This window comes from Ictalurus furcatus, chromosome 20, assembly GCF_023375685.1.
Source record: "Ictalurus furcatus strain D&B chromosome 20, Billie_1.0, whole genome shotgun sequence".
Lineage (NCBI taxonomy): Eukaryota > Metazoa > Chordata > Actinopteri > Siluriformes > Ictaluridae > Ictalurus > Ictalurus furcatus.
The window spans coordinates 22,073,311-22,096,179 of record NC_071274.1 but is presented as its reverse complement, the minus strand read 5'-3'; the positions used below and the strand labels follow the sequence as shown (position 1 = coordinate 22,096,179).

At 46.0% G+C, this 22,869-nt stretch overlaps 1 protein-coding gene across 4 annotated transcripts; it reads right to left on the bottom strand.

Moving 5' to 3' along the window:
* Nucleotides 1-652: 652 nt before the first annotated feature.
* On the bottom strand, nt 653-22,767 carry ccdc18 (coiled-coil domain containing 18). 4 transcript variants are annotated; one of them, XM_053651350.1, is made up of 27 exons: nt 22,702-22,767; nt 22,199-22,404; nt 21,398-21,596; nt 21,153-21,308; nt 20,142-20,251; nt 19,145-19,273; nt 18,834-18,930; nt 18,566-18,687; nt 18,117-18,408; nt 16,908-16,995; nt 16,543-16,760; nt 15,888-15,998; nt 15,457-15,588; nt 15,220-15,354; nt 15,066-15,143; nt 14,763-14,879; nt 14,307-14,474; nt 12,737-12,879; nt 11,583-11,746; nt 11,274-11,487; nt 9,556-9,655; nt 8,303-8,419; nt 8,141-8,209; nt 7,490-7,630; nt 5,530-5,667; nt 5,120-5,299; nt 653-1,516 (listed from the first exon to the last, which is right to left on the bottom strand). In XM_053651350.1, exons 2-27 carry the CDS (start codon nt 22,297-22,299, stop codon nt 1,040-1,042), a joined length of 3,996 nt encoding a protein of 1,331 aa, XP_053507325.1. In that variant the 5' UTR covers nt 22,300-22,404; nt 22,702-22,767; the 3' UTR covers nt 653-1,039. The 4 variants fall into 4 exon arrangements, with proteins under 4 accessions (XP_053507325.1, XP_053507327.1, XP_053507326.1 ...); XM_053651352.1 differs by having other exon boundaries at nt 18,117-18,405; XM_053651351.1 differs by having other exon boundaries at nt 22,683-22,733.
* Nucleotides 22,768-22,869: the final 102 nt, after the last annotated feature.

Genomic DNA, 22,869 nt, shown 5'->3' with positions numbered 1-22,869 from the left:
GCGAGCGATTGTTTATCAAGTCCTTTGTTTGCTTGTCTGTCGGCTTTCGCCACCGCTACCGGTGCTCTTTATTGCTCTACAAACCCGCCTCAAAACGAGCCAAAAGCACGTAACGTTTAGAAGGAAGTACCGCCGTACGTCGATTTAAAGCACCGAGAAATTAGCCGTGGAGTAGATAAAGACAGCGCTAGAGTTCACGTTAGCTATCTAGCATCGTTTCTGAGTTCCGATTCATTCCACAGCTGAACGTTTGGGGTTTTTTTTGGATGTAATTACTGGAACAAGGATTATGCTTTTATCCAGAGTGACTTACTAAAAGTCCTTATGCTAGCTCCTTACGCTAATGGAGGTGAATCGGTCCAGAAACGCATAAAGAACCGGGGGAAGTTCGTACGAGCAATCTGCTGCCATCGCGTAATGTTCATGTTTCATGTGAGAAGTAATGGAGGGGGCATGCCGTGTCAGGAAAATAATCAACAACGGAGTCATGTGACGCGGCCTGACGCTTACCGTCGCTGAAGTGACGTCATTTCCTGCAACAGCAAATCCCGTGGTATAGAATTGGATTAAACTGACCAGTGGGTGACGTAAACAAACATCAAAGAGAAAACATTCATAAGTCATAAAACAGATTCATTTTATTGAAGACGTATAAAAAAAAAAAAAAAAAAAAAAAGGGGGCAAACACACAATATTCACATTAGAAAAAAAAAGGAAAATTGAAACTTCAAGTGGCCAGGATTGTTTTTAATTCATGAACGAGTCCTACGGGAGAACACCAGATCATCACATGGTCAGGAACCACAACCAGGATGTATTAAACTCTGGAAAGATCAAAGGATCCTCTTCAAAACGTCGTTTCCTGTTATGATCCCTCCCCTCCAAAGCCGTCCTCGCTGCGGTCCTTTTATAAAAGGAAAACAAAAAGAACCTCGACTCTTAAGCGTCTGAAGAAACCATCAAGAACTGCGTAATCCTCGGGGTCTGATCGTAAAGCCGTTGAGAAACCTCTGCATTAAGAGATCCTTTATTTCCTGTTCTAACTTGCCTGGACGTGCGTGTCCGAGTGCCGTTCCTGCAGGGCCAGAGTCTGATTAACGAATCTCAGCATGCCTGACAGAGAGTCCATTTCCGCTTCCTCGGGTTCCTCTCCATCCAGCATGTAGGTGAGTGGGTTGAAGGTCACGTCTGAGCCGGAGGAGAGCTCCGTGTGGCTCAGGCCCTGCCAGCCGCCGCACGGGGAACCCGGAGGCTTCAGAGCCGCCTTCACGCTGGCCTTCAGGCTCTCCGAGAGCTCCAGAGACCCGTCTGACGAGGCTTCCCTCCAGGAGCTGGAGGAGATGCTGGAGCGACCGAGGGGGTCGTTGACGGAAGGGGGAACATTTGGCACAGGGTCTTTGAGAGGAGGCGAGAGGGGAGGAAATGTGCCAGACTCGTGATGGAGCGTGGAGCTGTGGAGCTCGGAGGCTCTCTCAAGGCTGGAGATCTTCGCCTGGAGACGTGCCATCTCCGATTCCTGGAACGTAGGAGCGAGTTGTGTAATTAGACAGCGTTCTGCACGCACTAAACCAGATAAAATTGGATTCATCTAACGTGAATAAAACACGTGCGTGACGTTTTTCAACTCCTGATTGGTTAAGGCGACAGCTTCATGAATTTCAACTGACAAACCGAATAAACGATTATACAGTCGTGGAGTTTGAAACCTTATTATGGATTATTATCATCATCATTATTATTATTATTATTATTATTATTATTATTATTATTATACACCTCAGGATATAATGCTTGAATGTTTTCGAATCTTTCCTGTTCGGACACACCCACATCATCTCACGCCAGCGTCAATCAGAAAGGAACGTTCCTGTGTTCTCAAAACCGCAGTAAGGGTGCCAGATATTTATGGAATGAAGGGAGGAGGTGAGAATGCGGTTCGTTTTCTGCCGCTTTCGACCGAGAGAATGTCGTTTTTTTGGCGTGGCCTCGTCTGTAAGCAGCGACGCAAAATAATAAATACATGTCTAATGGAGGGCGCACGGTGGGTTAGTGTTTAGCACGTTCGCCTCACACCTCCAGGGTCGGGGGTTCGATTCCTGCCGTGTTCCTGTGTGTGCGGAGTTCGCATGTTCTCCCCGTGCTGCGGGGGTTTCCTCCGGGTACTCCGGTTTCCTCCCCCAGTCCAAAGACATGCATGGTAGGCTGATCGGCGTGTCTAAAGTGTCCGTAGTGTATGAACGGGTGTGTGAGTGTGTGTGTGAGTGTGTATGTGAGTGTGCCCTGCGATGGACTGGCACCCTGTCCAGGGTGTACCCCGCCTTGTGCCCCATGCTCCCTGGGATAAAGCGCTATAGAAGATGGCTGGATGGATGGATGGATGGATGTCTAACGGAAAACGTGAACGTGCAGTGTTTTTACTTGAAAGCAGATAAGCGACGCCAACAAACTGACCGGAAATATGAACCTCGCTAACTTTGATCGCTGACCGAAAAAGAGTCGGTGTTTAATTTAAATAAAAACCACGGTTCAGACTGCAGATGTGGAGTTATCTACAGACGGGGAGTTTATCGTTGCTACTCGGGTAAAAAAAAAATATAAATAAATAAATAAATAACAGTCCTGATAAGCTACTTGATTTAAAACTCTTGTAAAGGAAAAATAAAAACTTTCCCATGGTCTTAAGGATTTATCAGATTCTGTAGACGGACGCACAAGCCACCAATCAGGAACCTGTTAATTAGTTGATTTAATTAGAGCAAGGAAAAAAAAAAACAAACAACAACAACAACAAAAAAAAAAAAACCACAACGCAGACAGAAACAAGTTCCTCGAGGACCAGGGCTGGGAACCTCGGACTGGATCTGAGAAACATTCCTAAGAATGAATGAAACTCTTCTTAACTGCCGTTTTCTTCTTATTTCCAACTTAAGGAAAAAGTTACGAATATTTTGTGTTCTCAAAAACTCTTCTTAAACCTAACCTTAAACTTCTTAAGGTTAGGATAACTTGTCATAGATTCCCAAAGGGTACGAGTTTTAATGAATTTATCGGGTTGAAAAACTTGCAAGATTGTAATAAATACCGTGTAACTACGACAGTATTTTACGTCTATAAACTAGCATGCTTGGCTCTCGTTCCCCAGATGAGGACGGGTTCCCTTCCGAGTCCGGTTCCTCTCAAGGTTCCTTCTCGTATCGTCTCGGGGAGTTTTTCCTCACCACCGTCACCACCGTCTCGCTCAATAGGGATAAATCCACACGCTTAAAATCTCCATCCTGTGTTTATACGTTTCTGTAACGCTGCTCTGAGACGACGTCCGCTGTTGAAAGCGCTACACGAATCAAATTAAATAGAAATTGAATTGGCTTGAATTCTCCTTTCAGATTATAAGTCTTTGATTGCCGGGCTTGCGCTCTGAAACATCGTGAGGCCCTCTGCAGCATGGGAGAGCATTGTGGGAAGAGACGCCGCTCCGGCTAATCGAGAGGCGCAAGTCGAGGCGGTTCAGAGACCTTACAAAGATGCCTCCTGGTCAGTGCTTGATCGAACAGTGTCGGGAAAGACAACTAGTTGGAAACCCTGAAGGGGACACTGGTATGGGAATGTCCATCTAAGAGGAGAGGGAATCTGTGGGTGGGGGTAGAGAGAGTGCCTGTGCAGACCTTCTCCACCTGCAACCAATGACAAAACAGGTCACGCTAAGCCAAAGAAAGGAGTTCGTGTCGTGTTTTCGGTCTTGGTGGACGCCAACAAACGACCGTGAAGACTCCTCACAGGCAAATCAAGTTTCGAAATGCTTTACGGCGTTCTCCTAACAAAAATCTTTTGTGATCCAGAGTCAAAGTTGTAAATCAAGCGACAGGGCATGGCACGACACGACCCAAAAGCAGCCAGAAGAACAGGCTCCGAGGGTGTAACCTTGAGAATTCTTCAACAAACAGCTTCAGCGGCTTTAAATGTCCTCAGGTGTGCCAAAACAGATCTTTCCTCATCGGTTTAACGCCTCACGTGCACACCCAGTGCTTACAGGTAAACAGACCCGACACTCCCATGCTTGGCGTATCACTACTACGATTATCCTACATCGATGCACGGTGTTTAAACACCTCAAACTTTTCCTATGAATTCATCAGAACTGATGAACGCCAGCCAGATATTCCACAGCTAAATGTTTGGGTTTGATTAAAGCAAGATTAAAAGCCCACTTCAGCCTACACGCTCGACTCGTACGCTACGACGGTGACGACTGAAAACCTCATGTTAGTACAAGTATGAAAACACACACCCCTGAACACCCCTGAACACCCCTGAACACCCCTGAGTCAGCTCTCGTGCGTTACAAAATGGCGGCCGTCTCAAAATTTGGTCCGGACTTTGGTCGGGACGTTTAAGTTTTGATGTGAAATCAGAATCTATTTATTTATCGTTCTTTTAATGCCATGTCAGCATCAACGGCTGTTTTCATGGCAAGATCAAGGTCGATAAATCAGGACATTCTGTAAATTCTCAGTGTTACAATAATAAAAATGTTCAACATCTCAACAGTGTCAACAACAACAACAACAACAACAACAACAACAGCTCTATAAACGTATACTACGCTTTAATATTTAGAAACAGAAGCTACAAATTTAGTATATCCGTAATATATGAACGAAATGAAAACTCCACAGACCGAGACATTTAGCATCGCTTCATCTTTTAAATAAGTGTAAATTGTGTGTGTGTGTGTGTGTGTGTGTGTGTGTGGGTGTGTAAGCCAGATTACAAAGAAAAATCAACAATAATGTATCTATAATTAATAATATAAACATACTGTGATATCTTTATAATGTTTGTATGGTTTTTCGGATCTTTTTCCTCTTCACAGCATGTATACTTTGAGTTATTAACGGAAGAGTGTTTTAAAAAAGTGGGCGTGGCATGTCACGAAGCACATCTGGGCCAAATTTTAAAATGGCTGCCCCACATTCCGTACCAAGTGTGAATGTTGACTCGGATAAATTCGGGTTTTTTGTTGGTTTGTTTTCATACTTGTACTAACAGTTACAGGCTCCACCCCCTGGTTGATTGGATCGGATTGGATTGGGTGCGCGATACTGAGGGTTCTCGTCCTGACCTTAACGAGCAGCGTATCGTTGGCGTGCTGCAAGAGCTGCTGTGTGGACTGGAGCTGCGTGTGGAGCTCGGCGGCGTCGGCTCTGGCTTCCTCCAGCTGCTCCTGAGAGCTTCGGAGGCTGATGGAGATCTGATCGGACACCTTCAGGAGCTGCCCACGGGTCTGCTGAAGAGCCGACACCTTGGGGGTTTAAAAAGAGAGGAAGAAACAAACAGACGCACAAGTGAACGGCGTGAATGTGGACAACTGGATTTGTGTAGTTGTGTGGTTTAGGACGACGTGCTGTTGCAGGAGATGAATCAAGGTCGGGGTGGTAACAGTACCTCCGCTTCAACACATTTTGATTTTTCATCGGAGAACTGCTGTAGCAATGTGTGTGTGTGTGTGTGTGTGTGTGTGTGTGTGTGTACCTCTCTGTTGTGCTCTTCTCTTTGCTGCTGCAGTTCATGTTGTAGTTCAGTGATTGTGGTCTGCAACTGAGCCTCACTCTGCAGCCGCCACTTCTCGACCACACGGAGCTTCTCCTGCAGCTGCTGCACGTCGGTCTCCTACGCACACACATACACGCGCGCGCACGCGCGTGCGAACACACGAGTAGTTTGGATCACTGATGCACTGCCCACAGAGCAAGAAAGCCATTAATGTTAATGTACAACCTGGTTCCTGAGCAGCGTAAAACAAGAGAACATGTAAAGAGGGACGTTATGTGAGACAACAGCAAAAAAAAAAGAATAAAGGGAGACAGAGCGTAAAGAGAGAGACAGAGAAAGCGGAACGAGAGAGACAGTGAAAGTGTAAAGAGCGAGACAGAAAGCGTAAAGAGAGAGACAGAAAGTGTACAGAAAAAGAAAGTGTAAAGAGCGAAGAGAAAGCGTTGAGAAAGAGAAAGCGTAAAGAGAGAGACAAAGTGTAGAGAAAAAGAAAGTGTAAAGAGAGACAGAAAGCGTAAAGAGAGACAAAGTGTAAAGAGAGAGACAGAAAGTGCAGAGAGACAAAGTGTAAAGAGAGAGACAGAGAAAGCATAAAGAGAAAAAGAAAGTGTAAAGAGAGAGACAAAGTGTAGAGAGACAGAAAGTGTAAAGAGAGAGACAGAAAGTGTAGAGAGACAGAAAGTGTAAAGAGAGAGACAGAAAGTGTAAAGAGAGAGACAGAGAAAGTGTAAAGAGAGAGACAGAGAAAGTGTAAAGAGAGAGAGAGAGAAAGCGTAAAGAGAGATACAGAGAGAGTGTAAAGAGAGAGACAGAAAGTGTAAAGAGAGAGACAGAGAAAGTGTAAAGAGAGAGAGAGAGAAAGCGTAAAGAGAGATACAGAGAGAGTGTAAAGAGAGAGACAGAAAGCGTAAAGAGAGAGACAGAGAGAGTGTAAAGAGAGAGACAGAAAGCGTAAAGAGAGAGACAGAGAGAGTGTAAAGAGAGAGACAGAAAGTGTAAAGAGAGAGACAGAGAAAGTGTAAAGAGAGACAGAAAGCGTAAAGAGGGAGACAGAGAAAGTGTAAAGGGAGAGACAGAAAGCGTAAAGAGGGAGACAGAGAAAGTGTAAAGACAGACAGAAAGCGTAAAGAGAAAAAGAAAGTGTAAAGAGAGAGAAAGTGTAAAGAGAGTAAGTGAAAGAGAGAATGCGTTGAGAGAAAGATAAGGCGTAAAGAGAGAGAAAGAAAGTGTTAAGAGAGAAAGAGTAAAGAGAAAGAGGAAACGTGAGAAACAGAGTAAGAAGAGGCAAAAAGGAAGTAAAGAGAGAAAGCAAAGGCATAGAGAAGCAAAGAGAGTGTAAAAAGAGAAAAAGAAGGACAAAAAAACCCCCAAAAAAGAGACAAAAAGAGAGAATGACTGAGATCGGGAGAGATAACCGACGGCTCAGAGAAAGAGAGAGTGGCAGAGACAGATGCTGCATGTACACCATATGAGGAACTTTCTCAGAACCTCATCATCTTGTTTGCAGTTATAATAATAAAAAAATTCAATAATAATAATAAAAAAAGCAAACAAAGCTTTTAGTTCCTGTTCCACAGTTCTAGGAACATTTTTAGTTCCTGCTCTTTTGGAGAAAACACGTGTGAAGTTACAGGGTAAGAGCTCGTGGCTTTACTTCACGCCTGAGTCACATTTAACGATCGTACTCTGCGCACGTACACACAGTTACTCATTAAATACAACACTGGCCAAAGGTCCACACACACACACACACACACACACACACACACACACACACACACACACACACACACACACACAGAGTAATGGTAAAGGAGGCATGGCCTCTATGCCAGTCAGTCCTACTGAAGGGGGCGTGGCCTCTTGCTCCTCCATGCCACACTTTCCTACCCTGTGTATATGAATGTATAAGAGTTTAGGAAAGTGTGTAAGCCTGTACCTTCTGTCTCTCCTGCTGTGAGACGCCGTCCAGCTGCCTGCTCAGAGCGTCACAGCGAGTGTGTGTGTCCTGCAGATCCTGAGCGCTCTTCTGGAGCTGCTCGCGACACACACGCAGCTGCTGACCGAGCTCCAACGCACTCTGAAACACACACACGCGCACACACACACACACACTCAGGAGTTAGAAGTGTAATCCTACATTCACACCCTCTATAAACACTCACACACTCTCACTCTCTAAACGCAGCTTGTCACGTTAACGAGAAACCGCAGAATGTAAACCCGAAGACGTCGGAAAACGTAACGCTACAGCTTTACCTCTGGTACTGGAGACTCCTTCCATAAATATCAAATGAACATCTCCGTACAGAAAACCTCACCGTATGTGAAATGTGAACGAGCTGTTACTATAGAAACGATAAAGTATTACTATAATGAGCGCGTTAATATAAACCTGCTACGGACAGGGCTGCTGTTATAGACAACTCATCGACACCTCCTCTTCTGACCAATCAGAACCGAGAACTCAACCGCGCTGTGTCAACAGTCACACCGCTTCACTCCGTATCCTCTGATCCAACAGCACAGCTGTGTCGGGTTTTTTGACTTTTAAAAAAAAAAAATTTTTTTAAACAATGCTGTTTCTCACCTTTTCCAGATCCTCCTTCCCCTGGAGCTGGGATTTGACCAATTCCAGTTTCTCAGTCAGAAACCCCACCTACAAACGAAGCCGCAGAGTCAGAGACGCCCCTTTCTGTCCTCAGATAACCGCATCATGTGGGTTTTTAAACATGTGTAAGGAGCTCTGTACCCGTTTCTCTCTCTCTCTGAGCTTTCTCTCGGTCTTCTCCTGGACCTCCTGCAGATGTTCCACCTTCCTCTCCATCTCCAGCTTATGCTCCTTAATGACCACATCCAGCTGTCCGAGCTGCAAGTGAAACAAACATGTTTTCACTAACATTTTATCTGTATATACTTTAAAAGCACTGAAAAAGAGTAACAGCCTCCAAATTGTGTTTCATAGCGCCATCTGCTGGACATTGGGGGGAAATAATTTTTTTTTAAAAAGAAACAAAAAACAAACACAAACGAGGCACCTTTATTAACCTTTAAGGGAACCCAGATGTAATATTTACTTAATAATTCACCGTGTTGTCAGAATATAATAAGTTTTAGGGTTCAGAACGGCCAAGGAACATAACAGATTTTCAAACTCTAATCTTAGTTCCAAGAACAAAAAAAATGACTTGGTTTAATTGCGATACATTCTCCGATGAGCGAGCGAGTGTTTAAGCCTATTTAAAACTCTCCCTCTCTTTTCACGCACTGTTTACACTATTGTTTGTGAATAGTCACAATCGCCGATTTTTGGAGACCCCTCTGGTAGAAATGTGTTACTGCATGCACTTTTCATTTCAAAATAAAAAGATCTGATTTCGGGACATAGCTCATCCAACACGCCGACTTGCACTTATGTAATGGGAAAACTTCAGGTCTACACATCGGCGTCGAAATTCATAATGTCGCACCTCACCGGTTGCCTAGCAACCGAGCCAATAAACCCTGAAGGTGAAGGAAAAAATTCCTACATTTTAACACCCGAGTCATTTTATCTGTAAATATCTATTTTGTATTTTTTTTAAACGGTATCTATGCAAACCGCGCTTGACACTGTCATCATTTATGATGCAAGTAAAATGATGAAAAGGATGTAAATAAATAAACCGTGTAAATAAGATAATCAGATCATGTAAACACATTTAATAAACAATCCGGACGTCTGGCATCAGTTCCACGTTCCACCTTTGACCCTTAATTTATATTTTTTGCCTTTGAGGATTTTTCGAAACTGTCCAAGTATTGGCGCTTGTAAATTTTTCGGGCAAAAATGTTGCATACTGCCGCTTTAATGCAAAGGAAGAGAGACTTTTGTACAATACAGAATTTTTCTGAATTTTGGTTGTAACGTCTAAAGCAAAATGCCTCATGGGTTCTCGGTTTAATGGCAAACACCCGCTCTACTCTCGTGTCGGGTGTGTGTGTGCGTGCGTGTGCGTGTGTTACCAGCTCTGCTCTCTGCTGCAGTTCCCCCTGTCTCTCCTTCAGTGCAGTGTCCATATCCAACACCTCATGATTCCTCTCCTCCAGCTCTTGCTGGCTCTCCCTGTCCACACACACACACACAGTTAAACAGAAATCCATCACATTTAACTGAGCATCCCCCTTCTGCCCTAAATCTGAGACCTCAATCATTTGCTTGAGGCACAAAACACTTTCTTCCTTCTCATTTACACCGACCACCTAACCTTCATACCTCTAAACATACGAGGCCATATTTCTACCCGCTGGTTTACGTTGCGTTTCTATCGTTCCTTCTTCTGTGCACCTTTTGAAACGTATGAAATTAAATAAACAAGCGACAAGGCGAACTGGATCGAGCCGGACCGCGGAGTGGGTGGAGCTCCATGAACACACAATGCACGAAAGGTCTGGTGTTAAACTCACGGTGTGTGTGAGAAGGAGAAATACACATCTTTACAGTAATTATGAGTTGTGTGTGTGTGTGTATTTGGGTCATATAATTACATGGCACCTTTTAAAGACGTTGTATTTATTTATTATTTTAAACAACCGATAAACATGGCATAGATGATTGTAGACGGTCGTTTCTGCAACGTACTAGAACTATCTTAAGCTGCTGAATTCAACTTTGCACCAGCATGGAACACGTGCTGTAACGATATATTTATTGTTTCCCCCTTAGGGTAAATAAAATTCTACTTGAAACTGTCGATGTTTCTTCAGGGTTATGATGCGATTCTGTTTTCATGGGACACTGTGAGGATGGATATTTTTCTTAAGATATATTATATATATAAAAATATATATATATTATTATATATATTCATAACTCAAAATCTGTATATGATGTAATTTACAATAAAAATGATGGTAAATAAAAATAAAAACAGGCCGACATTACAGGTTTGACGCACATCCTGAGCAGCCATTTTGAAGGAGCGAGGATACAAAATGTCCTCCTTCAGTTCGGTTCTACTAAGGAACCCTACTGTGCTTGGTGTGATGACGCTGTAGGTGTTTCGTAAAAAGGTGGCGGACTCTGAGCTTCCTTTAGTGGCACTAGCTCCCCCTTGTGGAGAATCTTCAGCGTGTTAAACACGCCCGAGTGAACTGCAACACCGGGTCCACGAAAGAAAAATAAAAACGCCGAGGAGTCACGGTTCTCCTCAGGGTATTGGCTCTTTAAAATCACCTTAAATTGACCTGCTTTTCGTCTTAACCACGTTTCAGGAAAGAGTTATTGCGTCGTTAAAATATCACAGCCAATCAGGTTACAATATGCAAATGCAGGTCTTGTGACACAGGTTTACCAGGAAAAATGAAGGGCGGGGCATGTAGGGTTGAGGATAGAACTTCGGAATGAGGATTTAAAGTGTAGATACTGCTGTATGTTTTCATGTATCAATTTACTTTATTTATTTATTTATCTTAAAAGCACCATATCAAGCAATTTATTATTCAGAAAAGAAAAAAAAAAGAGGCAGATTTGCATATATTTACATAAAACGAATTAAAAATAAATAAATAAAAAGGAGAGTGAGAGACCGTGATGATTGACCCAGTTGGAGCTGAAGCGCTAGAAGAGACACGCCCACACATACATACACGCTCTCTGGGGCCGACGAGGTCGCCGAACGTGACGAGCCTCGCTGGCTTTCTCCTCGACCGACAGCGTAGCTGCTGGGGGGGAGGAGCCTCACCTGAGCTCTGCGGTGAGCTGGTGGATGGTGGCCTGCCGCTGGTCGGCGGCGAGCTGAGTCCTCTGCAGCACGTCCCTCAGCTCCTCCAGGTGGCCGAGCGTGTCGGACAGCTCGCCGCGCACCGTGTTTAACTGCTCCTCCAACAGGCGAGCCCGCTGCAGAGAGTTCCGCCTGTCCATCTCGCTCCGGTGGAGCTTCTCCTCCAGGTCCACCACTGAGCAAAAACCGATCAGACGCAATCAGATTCTACAGCGCCGTGCCGTGGTAGAAGATGGTTACTACGTTACAGCGATTTTATTTATCGTGTACCCATTTCACTCTTCTTATCCAGCATGCCCCTGGTCTCCTGCAGCGTCTCCTCCATCTGACTGAGCTGTGTGGCTTTAGAGCTGCTGTCCCTCCTCAGCTGCAGCAGCTCCTTCTCCATGTCTGAAAGCTCCTCTCTGCATGCGTTCATCTCGGAGCTCAGCTGCCTGGAAAAAGAAAAAAAAAAAAACACACGTGTGTGCAAGTGCAGAATGAATAAAATGATAAACAAACAATCAAAATGTTTGTCTATCAAACCTTATCACAACTGCTATAGACAAGAATCGGTCTGCCGTGCAGTCTTCTACTGCTGAGGAAAAGAAGGAAAGGCTCGATATTTATACGGACGTATGCAGCTGTCGAGACAACGTGACTGAGTCATAAGACTCTCCGAGAACGACAAACAGCGCCCGAGGCTGTGCGGCGGCCTGGAATTCAAATACCAGCTGCACGGGGATGTTTTGTGGGTAAAGGAAGCTCATTCACAACATCACGGTGGGAAAGATCACAAGGCAGACGTCGGCGCAGGGTATGTGTGCGGAGTAATAAATCCCTCCATCAGTCACACCCGTTGTAAAACCGTGGGTGCCGACACGGAGTTGGTCCCTTGCTCTACATTTATAAATGCGCTCCTGTCTTCTGGGAAGGCATTGCACTAGATTTTGGGGCATGGCTGTGGGGGGCTGGGGGTGGGGGTGGGGGTGGGGGTGGGGTGTTCGTTCAGCTACAAGAGCATTAGCGAGGTCGAGGTCAGGCGCCGATGTCGGGCGATGAGGCTCCTGCTCCGGTTCATCCCAAAAGGTGATGAGTCAGTGGGTTTGAGGTCAGGGCTCGGTGCAGGACACGCGAGTTCTTCTACCTTCTTCCAACCTTAACGCCAACATGTCTTCACGGGGCTCGCACCTTTTGTGCACTTTGGTGTGACGGTCAGGTGTCCACATACTTCTGGCCATATAGTAGGTGTATATATAAATCAGACCATATCATACAAGAGTGACGCGATGTTGGTTCCAGTTGCGTGAGAGCTGGCGTGAAACTGGTCAGGTCGATTAAACGGACCCGAAGGAGCTTCTCCGAGAGCTTCGAAAGAACCCGAGCGACTGAAAAGGAAAAAAAACAAAAACAAAAAAAAAAACTACCGACCGTCTGAGACTCACGTTATGGAAGAAGAGAGATCAACAGTTTCCTTCTCCTTCTTCTGCACCTCCTGCTTGGCCTCCTCCACCTCCACCTGCTTCCTCCTGAGCTGGTGTAACGACGTGGTGCGTTCCCTCTCCAGCTCCTGCTCCAGCTGAGAAACCTGCAGAACGGAAACGCCGGATGAAGCGAAATCGGAAAACTTCAAGTTACAGCTTTACCTCTGACTCGTACAAAGCACCGACACTGGAGACTCCTTCCGTTGACGTACGACTCCCTGTGAACGAGCTGTTACTGTAGAAACGATAACGTATTAGAACGAGTGCATTTATACAAACCTGTGATTTGCACGCCGTTAGAGAATATTAACCAACACCTTCTGACCAATCAGTATCCAGAATTCTGTGGTATTACAGTTAAATTTCAAATATTATACCATTATAACGTATTATATAGTCACAGTATTGTATTTTATTATAGTGTTACAGAATGCTGCAGACATCATGGTGAGCTCTTTTTATTTATTTATTTGTTTCTTTCTTCTTTTATTTTTTTAAATACACCAAATGAGCCATTTCGCCTAAAGGCATAACGTCAAAGTTAAACTAAGCTTGAAACAAGCACTGTCTTTTTTTTCGGTGTGTCACGCTCTGACCCACTTCGGTGTCGCAAACCTACGCAGATTAATTTTCCCACAGGAGTCGTCTGTAATCCTTCGTCCCGGTCGAGAAGGAACTCCTCGAGGAACGGTTATTCATGAAAACGTCTAGAAGTACCGCGATGAATACATTGTGAGAGGTTTGTTAGTGTCAGTGTTTTGATAAGAAAACCGCCCAAAATCTATGTTCCGTATTAAAGTCTAAATAATAAATATGGGTGTACGACATTCGTGCATCCCGAGAGAGAACGGCGCAAAATAAGCGCTGGTTAAAGTAGTAAATGACAGACTCGTTCTTGTCAGGTTCACGTCGATGGAATACGGTGGTCCCGCAAGGTTTGGTTCTAGCGCCGTTTCGGTTTCCTTCTTCTTTGTGATACGACCCACAGCACCGGGTGTCGCTTTTATTCAGCCTTTATTTGTCACATATACGCATTACAGCAAAGGGAAAATCTTTTTTTCCATAAACTGTATCAGAGCGCAGGGTCAGTCATGATATGGCGCCCCCTGGAGCAGAGAGGGTTAAGGGCCTTGCTCAAGGGCCCAAATTTAGCAGCTTAGAAGTGCTGGGGGTTGAACCTCCGACCTTCTGATCCGTAACCCGGAGCCTTTTTCCCCCCGCCTACTCGCCTCTGCATCGACTTAAGCACGTTATCATGATCAGGGTTCATGGTGGATCCCGGGAACGCCGGATGTGAGACGGGAATACTCGTACACATTCACGCACTCGTTCACATCTGGGGCGATTAAGCGGCGCCGACCCGCCTACCAGTGTTTTTGGGGTTTTGGGAGCTGGGAGGAAACCAGAGGGCATGGAGGAACCTCACATGTACACGGGGAGAACATGCGAAACTCTGCACAGTCAGCACCCTGAGCTGAGCATCGATGCAGGGACACTCGTGCGGCGTGTGTGTGTGTGTGTGTGTGTGTACCTGGCTCTGCAGGTGACTCTGGCTATCCTCGAGCTGTGCGATGCGGCTGGTGCTCTCCTGCAACATGGCGTGCTGTCTCTGCATGGAGCGCTGCAGCTGCAGGTTCTCCTCACTCGAGCTCTCACAGGCCAGCGTTCTGCTCCTCACCGCCTCCTGCAGAACTGACAACTAACACACACACACACACCCACAAAATTTATCCATGCAGCATTATACGGTACATTTCCTCAGTTTAAACCTTTGACATGTTTTCTATGTCCGATCGTGAAGAACATCCGGGTTTATGAGATTTCCCGTTTGTATTTACATTTCACAAGGCGTCCCAAGTTTTGTGGAATTGGGGTTGTATTAATAGTGAACGTTATTTACGCCGAGTAATGCATTATTCTGGATCATCATGCAAGATGTTGTGTACAGATCGTGTTATATATTATTGCGTAAACGTTAAACGCAGACCTCCGAGTTCTTCAGCTCCAGCTGCTTCTCGTACTGCTGCTTGACCTTCTCGACCCGCCGCAGGCCGTCGCTCAGCTCCTCCTTACAGCACGACAGCTCCGACTCCATGAACTTCATCTGCACGCAACAGCTATAAAGCATCATTCCACGCCACGGTACTGTCTAAACATTCCTAGAAGAGCACAACGCTGCGTGTTCTACTCCCTACTTACCGCAGACTGAAATCAGGGTGGCCCTATAACTACGTTTTTAGTTATACTAACACACACACACACACACACACACACACACACACACACTCACTCTAGAAGCCGACTCCAAGGCCTGCTCTTCAAAAGCACGCGCTGCTTCTTCACTACGCGCGTTCTTCATCTCCATTTCCTGTAAATAAACCGTACGTTTATATTAATATTTAGAAAAGCACTATGATTCGCTGTTGTCGTTTCAGGAAGCCGACCTGTGTGAGCTGATCCACAGACGCCTGCAGTAAACCGGCCTGATGTTCTACTTCCTGTTTCTCTGACTGGAGATCGGACACGGTCTGCTTCAACGCCGCTACTTCGGCCTGACTCTGATCCAGACACGACCGCAACTACGCACGGGCACACAAATACACGCCCGTCAACAAAATCCACGCCTCACGCACGCCTCACGCACGCCTCACGCACGCCTCACGCACGCCTCACGCACTCACCTCCTCCATCCTGTCCTCCAGTTCCCTGCATCTGTGCGTTTCGGCCATCTTGGAGGTCTCCGCAGCCTGCTGGTATTCCCTCTGTCTCTTCTTTAGGAGCGACTGGTAGTGATGGATGCTGCCGTCCTTTTCCTGCGGAGGACGAAATAAAAACACGAATATACTTGTATACAGGTGCATCTCAAAAAATTCGAATATCGTGGGAGCTGTTCATTTTTATTCCCTGAAATTTAACTCAAAAAGTGGAACTTTTTCACGTTCTCTAGACTCATTACACTTTATTCTAATATTTTGAGATACAGGATTTTGGATTTCCGTGAGCTGTAATCTATAGTCGTTAAGATTAAAACAAAACAAAGTATAGACGTTAGAAAATACATCATGATAAGCTCATAAACTGTGATGCGTGTGTGTGTGTGTGTGTGTGAGACCATGATCTCCTGCTCCAGCTGGCTGGTTTTAATAGCAGCCTGTGAGTAAGCGGCACTTTTCTCCTGCAGCTGTTTCTCCACCACAACCAGACGAGCGCTCTTCTTCTTCAGCTGCTCACACACACACACACACACACACACACATCAGGACACATCAGGACACAGATCAGACTCCATTACACCGTTAAAGTCCTTTCAGTATCCGTACTGAACGCACACAACTTCACACAGTGACGCGTGGAGTGTGTAGGATATTAACGTGACAGACTTATACAACAGTAATGTGTCATGATTTTATTTTATTTTTTTTTTTTTACATTATTCATGTATTAAAGGACGTGTCGTACTGTGAACAGCGTAAACTCCTCTGTCCTGAAGACACCTCAAGTTACAGTACTGCCTTTGATCGTTTAAAAATATAAGAAGGCGCCGACACTGGAGACTCCTTTCCGACATGCTGCATAAACGTCTCCTTACAGAACACTGTTTTTATTCAAAAGCATGTTTTTAATTGAATTTGTGCTTTTGGGACTTTTCTGGTTAAGGCTTTCTGGGTTACTAATCTGAAGGTCATGAGGTCAAGACCCATCATATCATATCTGCGCTAAAAGGCGAACGATGCGTTTGCTTTGAGCCACGACGCTGCGTGAAGCACCTCTTTCTCCAGCGTGGTGGCCTGAGCAGCTTTATCCAGGAGCTGGTTGTGAAGCTGTTGGTAGTGAGAGGCCCTCTGAGTGATGGAGGTCTGGAGGGACGAGATCTCTTCCTGCGCTCGGCTCAGTCTGTCCTGCAGGCTCTGTGCGGCGCTCGCCTGCCTCGCCTTCTCCTTCTCCACGCTCTGCAGCGCCACCAGCAGCTTCCCATACCGCTCACCTAGTGGCGTCATTCAGCGCACAGACAAGACCATGGGCTAACGTTAGAGAGAAATGAATCGCTTTAACCTTTAGAGTTATTTAGCACCACACAGGAAATTGCTTGTACCCATTACACACACACACATTTTCAGACTTAACCCCTCACCTGGCTTGTGTTGGAGATTCTCTGTGACTGCGGTCGAAGTCAGCGAGGGTAAAAGACAGGGGTTCACACATAACTCTCCATCTCGATTCTGAAAATCACACGGATATAGGAAAAGCACCAATAAGCCTTTAAACACAGTCTCAGCAAAAGGAGGCGTGGCCTGTGTGCCAGTTTTAGTGAAGGAGGCGTGGCCCGCGCGGCAGTCTCAGCTAAAGGAGGCGTGGCCCGCGCGGCAGTCTCAGCTAAAGGAGGCGTGGCCCGCGCGGCAGTCTCAGCTAAAGGAGGCGTGGCCCGCGCGGCAGTCTCAGCTAAAGGAGGCGTGGCCCGCGCGGCAGTCTCAGCTAAAGGAGGCGTGGCCCGCGCGGCAGTCTCAGCTAAAGGAGGCGTGGCCCGCGCGGCAGTCTCAGCTAAAGGAGGCGTGGCCCGCGCGGCAGTCTCAGCTAAAGGAGGCGTGGCCCGCGCGGCAGTCTCAGCTAAAGGAGGCGTGGCCCGCGCGGCAGTCTCAGCTAAAGGAGGCGTGGCCCGCGCGGCAGTCTCAGCTAAAGGAGGCGTGGCCCGCGCGGCAGTCTCAGCTAAAGGAGGCGTGGCCCGCGCGGCAGTCTCAGCTAAAGGAGGCGTGGCCCGCGCGGCAGTCTCAGCTAAAGGAGGCGTGGCCCGCGCGGCAGTCTCAGCTAAAGGAGGCGTGGCCCGCGCGGCAGTCTCAGCTAAAGGAGGCGTGGCCCGCGCGGCAGTCTCAGCTAAAGGAGGCGTGGCCCGCGCGGCAGTCTCAGCTAAAGGAGGCGTGGCCCGCGCGGCAGTCTCAGCTAAAGGAGGCGTGGCCCGCGCGGCAGTCTCAGCTAAAGGAGGCGTGGCCCGCGCGTCAGTCTCAGCTAAAGGAGGCGTGGCCCGCGCGTCAGTCTCAGCTAAAGGAGGCGTGGCCCGTGTGTCAGTCTCAGCTAAAGGAGGCGTGGCCCGCGCGTCAGTCTCAGCTAAAGGAGGCGTGGCCCGCGCGTCAGTCTCAGCTAAAGGAGGCGTGGCCCGTGTGTCAGTCTCAGCTAAAGGAGGCATGGCCTGTGTGTCAGTCTCAGCTAAAGGAGGCGTGGCCTGTGTAAATCACAGTGAGCTTTCGAACAAGAAGATGAGACTATACATCAGGACTAGGCTTCATGTATAATCAGACATATGTATACACACACGTGCTTAGCAGGACCTGTAGGAGTCCACACACACCTCTCGGAGATGCAACATGTCCAGAACGTTCTCCAGACTGGCCAGCTCCGCTCTGGCCTGCTCCACGTCCCTGTGAGTCTGAGTCAGCCTCTGTTCCTGACACGCCGTGAGGAGTCGCAGGTCCTCCCTCTCCCTCCTGAGTCCTTCCACCTCCTGCAGCTGCGTCTCCTTCTGCTCCAGCTCCCTCTGCAGGCGACCCAGCTGCTCCGACGCCTGCCGGACTCGGCCCTGCAGCTCCTGGCGCTCGGCGGAGAGAGCCTCGGAATGGACTCGTGCTTCCATCAGCTCCCTACTGAGAGAGAGAGGAGAGTGCCGGTGGAAGAATTTCTAAATATATTACTTATTTAGAAGGTCCGATAAACCAAAGAGATTTTCCATAGTTTATGCTTCGCAGCTGGACGTCAGACTTCTACTCACAGGCAGCGACGGAGTTCGGAGATGTTTCTTACCTCAGGCTGTGACTCGTCCTCTCCCTCTCTCTCTCCACCTCCGTACATCTTTTCTCCAGCTCCTCTCTTTCTCGGTCGCACTCGATTAAACTCGCCTTCAGCTTGCCCTCATTCTCAATCACCTGCGTGCGACAGAGACATTGCACATGGGGAATTAAAACAAAATTTCATCCCATCAGAACCGATCTCGAACAAAGCCTAACGGAACCAGTCTGTTTAACATATCACTGACTGGCCCTTTAAGAAGTTTGGAGAAACTGTGCACTACCTTCTTTAATTTTTCAGCAACGTCTTCTTTGTAGTCTCTGAAAGCCGCAGTGAGTCTCTCTGCGTTTCGGAGAGCTTGGTTCCTCTGCTGCTCCGTCCTTTAAAAAGAACGGCTTACCCTCAGATTAATGTACATTAACGATACGCGTAGCCCCGTCACGATAATTACGTTATCGGCTTATACGGACGTGACCGGGATCGGTTTTTGCGTGACCTCACGGCGTTCGAATTTAAGATGTGTAGCACGCACATGATTAAAAAAAAAAAAAAAAGGCCTAGACACACGGACGCAGTCGTACACGCGTCCCTTACCGCTTCCACTGCCGAGTTTTATCACGCAGCTCCGATTTCGCCGCGTTCAGCTCTTCTTCAAGTTTCTCCACCGCTCTGTTACACTGCAGCGCGGTCTGTTCGCGCGCTGCACGCTTCAGGTCCGCTTCCCTACAACACACAGTTAGATAGTTGCACACAATTAGAGATGGACCGATAATCGGTTATCCCGACATTTAAGCATTTTTCCATAACCGGATATCGGTTTTGTAATATCGGCTCCACCTATAAATGGCGCCATCTTGTGTGCGTTTTGAGAATTGCACTGCATCTGATCTGTTTTTTTGTTTGTGTTTTATTTGTTCGCCTCATCGAAGCTTTTATTTATTTAAAAACAAAAACAAACAGTAACCATGCACTTATTTTTTTCAACTCTTTCAGACCCCTCTATTGATTGGTGTATAAGTAAGAGTTGTTTTGTTTATGCAAGGAGGAAGTGACATTGACAAAATTGTTATAAATAAAACGGTTTGTTCAGTTCAGCGGTGTCATTATCATTGTGTCAAAAACAGAACTAAAACAATAAATAAATAAATAAATAAATAAATAAATAAATAAATATCGGTTCTCGGGCACAAACATGCAGATAATCGAAATCGCTTATTAAAAAAAATTATAAATCAACATCGGTCGATCTCTACCCACAATCTATCATTTATTCCTAATTTCAATCTATTTTAATTCCTAATTTATTCCTGTTTTAACTCATCACTAGCTATGATCTATTACCACACTCTTGGAGAGAAAAAGCTTCCTTGTTGGGTTTTTTTGGGGTTTTTTTTTAAAGCAGGTTAAGAGTTTTTAGCTGCTTAGAACAGATTTGCTTGGAACTACGTAATACATGGAACCTTTAAGGCTTCCCCTTAAACGTGGATTTCAATCGTGGACTGATTTAACACGCGGAATGAAAACATGCGGCTAGACCGAGCTTTTTGGCGGCCATTTTGAGTGAGGAAGAACAGCAGAACAGTGAAGTTACCGTAAAGCTGTGGCTTGAGCTTCCAGCTGTGCTTCCAAGTCCAGGATTCGCTCCTTCATGATGGAGACGCTGGAGGTCCGTGCACCTATGGTGGAACCGAGAACACGCATCTGCAGGACAAAATGAGACAGTAAAGCCCCGATCAATGTTTTAACTCCAAGAGCAATCGACTGCCTGAGACAGAATATACTTATTCTTATTATTTAGAATAGAAAATGTCCCATGAATTGTTTTCGCATCTTGTAGTCCCTCTCGCTTAGTGTTGCGGATACAAATACAGTCCGCATCTGAAACTACTGGAACAGCGAGGCCAATTCATTTGTTTTTGCTGTAGACTGAAGACATTTGGGTTTGCATTTGCTGTTAAAACGGATAAACCAACATGAAGACCAGAGAGCTGTCTATGGGAGAAAAGCAAACCATTGTGAAGCTGAGAAAAAAGGGAAAAAAATCAATCAGAGGCGTTGCATAAACATCGGGCGATAGCCAATACAACGATTCTGGATCGTCCTGAAATTTACATCTAGATGTAAATACCAGGAAATAAAAGCTGAAATCCTAAACTCTCGTTTCATATATCCATCTTTTCATCTCAAATCAAATGTCTTTGGTGTATAGCACAAACTAATGAATTGGCCTCGCCGTTCCAATAGTTTCGGAGGGGACCGTATGATAGTTTATCTAGAGATTTAAAAAAAATAGTTTGGAGATATTCTCAGTTAAATGTTATAGTCTGTGATGCATACATACATGTTGGTCCAATTAAATGCTCTCCAAAAAAACTTATAAGTCCCGCCCCCAGAGCAGGTGTTGCTCTACAGTGGCCATTCATTAGCCAATTGAAAAATTGAACTGCTTCACTACTGTCAAACATTTCACTTCCTGTTTCAAAAGGAAATACGTCAACGTACGGAATCAAATCACGCCTCCAGAGTCTTTTCAGGAGGGCTTTACTGTACCAGCGTGTGGCAGGGTCAGAGTCGGTGGGTCGGACCAGGAGATGTGTGGTACCTTAGACTTGGAGCTGGCGATCTCGATCTGCGCGGCCTCCAGGTCACTGATCAGCTGCCTGTTCTCCATCACCAGAGACGAGTTCTCCTCCCTCACCGAGCTGAGCTTCCTCCTGAGCTGAGCCGCCTCGTTCTCCATGTCTCGGTCTGATCGGGGCTGCGGGAAAACACAGCATCCGTTCTTTTAAAGTGCCTAACGTCTAATACGCTGAAGGGTAAAAAACAAAACAAAAAACTCAGACTCACCCTACAGTCAGAGCTGCGCGCTCTTGCACGGGTTTTCTGCCCCGCCGGCTTCGGAGTGCTGGATCTCGCCACTCTTCCTGGATATGAGGATGCTTTCAAGGCGCCAGGCTTGTGAAGATCGTCGAAGGTGACGTAACCATCTGATCCGCTCCCGCTTTTGTGCCCAGTGATGCTGTCGACGCCGTCATTTTCTGACTGGCTGAAAATAAATGCAGAAAATCAGACCTCTGTAATCGTAATAACGGTCACGGACGACGTTCATGCTGATCGCGAGTCATCTCGTAGACCTCTAACTCGCCGAGCCGAGTCTCAGACTCTCTGCCGTCTAACTCAGGGTCATACAGCTGCATTGTATTCTGGGAATTTGGGTCCAGCCTTTGCGTAGATGTCTGCACTACTTCTACGCTGGATGGACATCGCACTCACAGGAATAACGCATAGAACACCAACCAAGAAATTAGCTCCAAAATCACTAAAAATTTTAACTCTAAGATCCAGAGGGACGGAGTTTCGTGAACATGGCCAGGAGCCATGTTTAAATAACCGTTAAGACACCTAATCTTCCAAAAAAAACAACTTACCTAATGCACCTTTAACGCGTTTCAGAGTGGAGTTTTTCCTCAAAGATTTCCAAAAGAGTTAAACGTAATTGTGGACCGAATTAATCGCTTTCTTTACAAAAATAAATAAATAAATAGATCTTTAACTTACCTGGTGTCGTACAGATAGATATGATTCATTACAGGATCCGACTCTTTGTGAATCAATGATTCTGACTCTTTGTGAATCACTTGTTCTTACCTTAACTGTTCTCCCAGAGCCTGTAGGTTCCTCTCGGTTCTTCTCAACTGATTTCTCAAGGACAGCACATCTTCAACCAGCTCTCGGTCGGAGTTACACATCAGGAACTCTCATAGCCGAGTGAGGAGCAGAAGGAACCGATTCACTCGGGTTTACATGACACAGAAATAATCGGATTATTTCTGATCGGCATTTCTGATTTAATTCTGCAACGATAAAAACACACGGTACACATGCACGTTGGATTATTCGACACTAAATTGCGTTAACTTAAGCTTTAAATAGAAAGATAGGCTACTTTAACCATATTTACATTTATACTTTTAAATCAATCAACAGGTTGTCAGGTGCTAGATAGTTAGCGATGTTATTTTTGCCACTTTTTACTGCTTTCCTGCATGCCAGAACTACTTTTATAAACACTTCATGCAGTATCTATTCACTAAATTAAATAGCACTTCTGAATTATCAAAATACAACATACAAGTTGTTACCGCTAATACCTTCTGTAACCCGCCATGTTATCCTACTTCCCATCGCAGCAGGATCCAAACAAAACGCCACTCACTATCGCCGTCTCTGATTGGCTGATGAAAAACGGCTGGAAGCTGATTGGTCCATACTGACGCGCGAACGTTGGCGCTTCGACTATTAAATGTCGCCACGGCGAC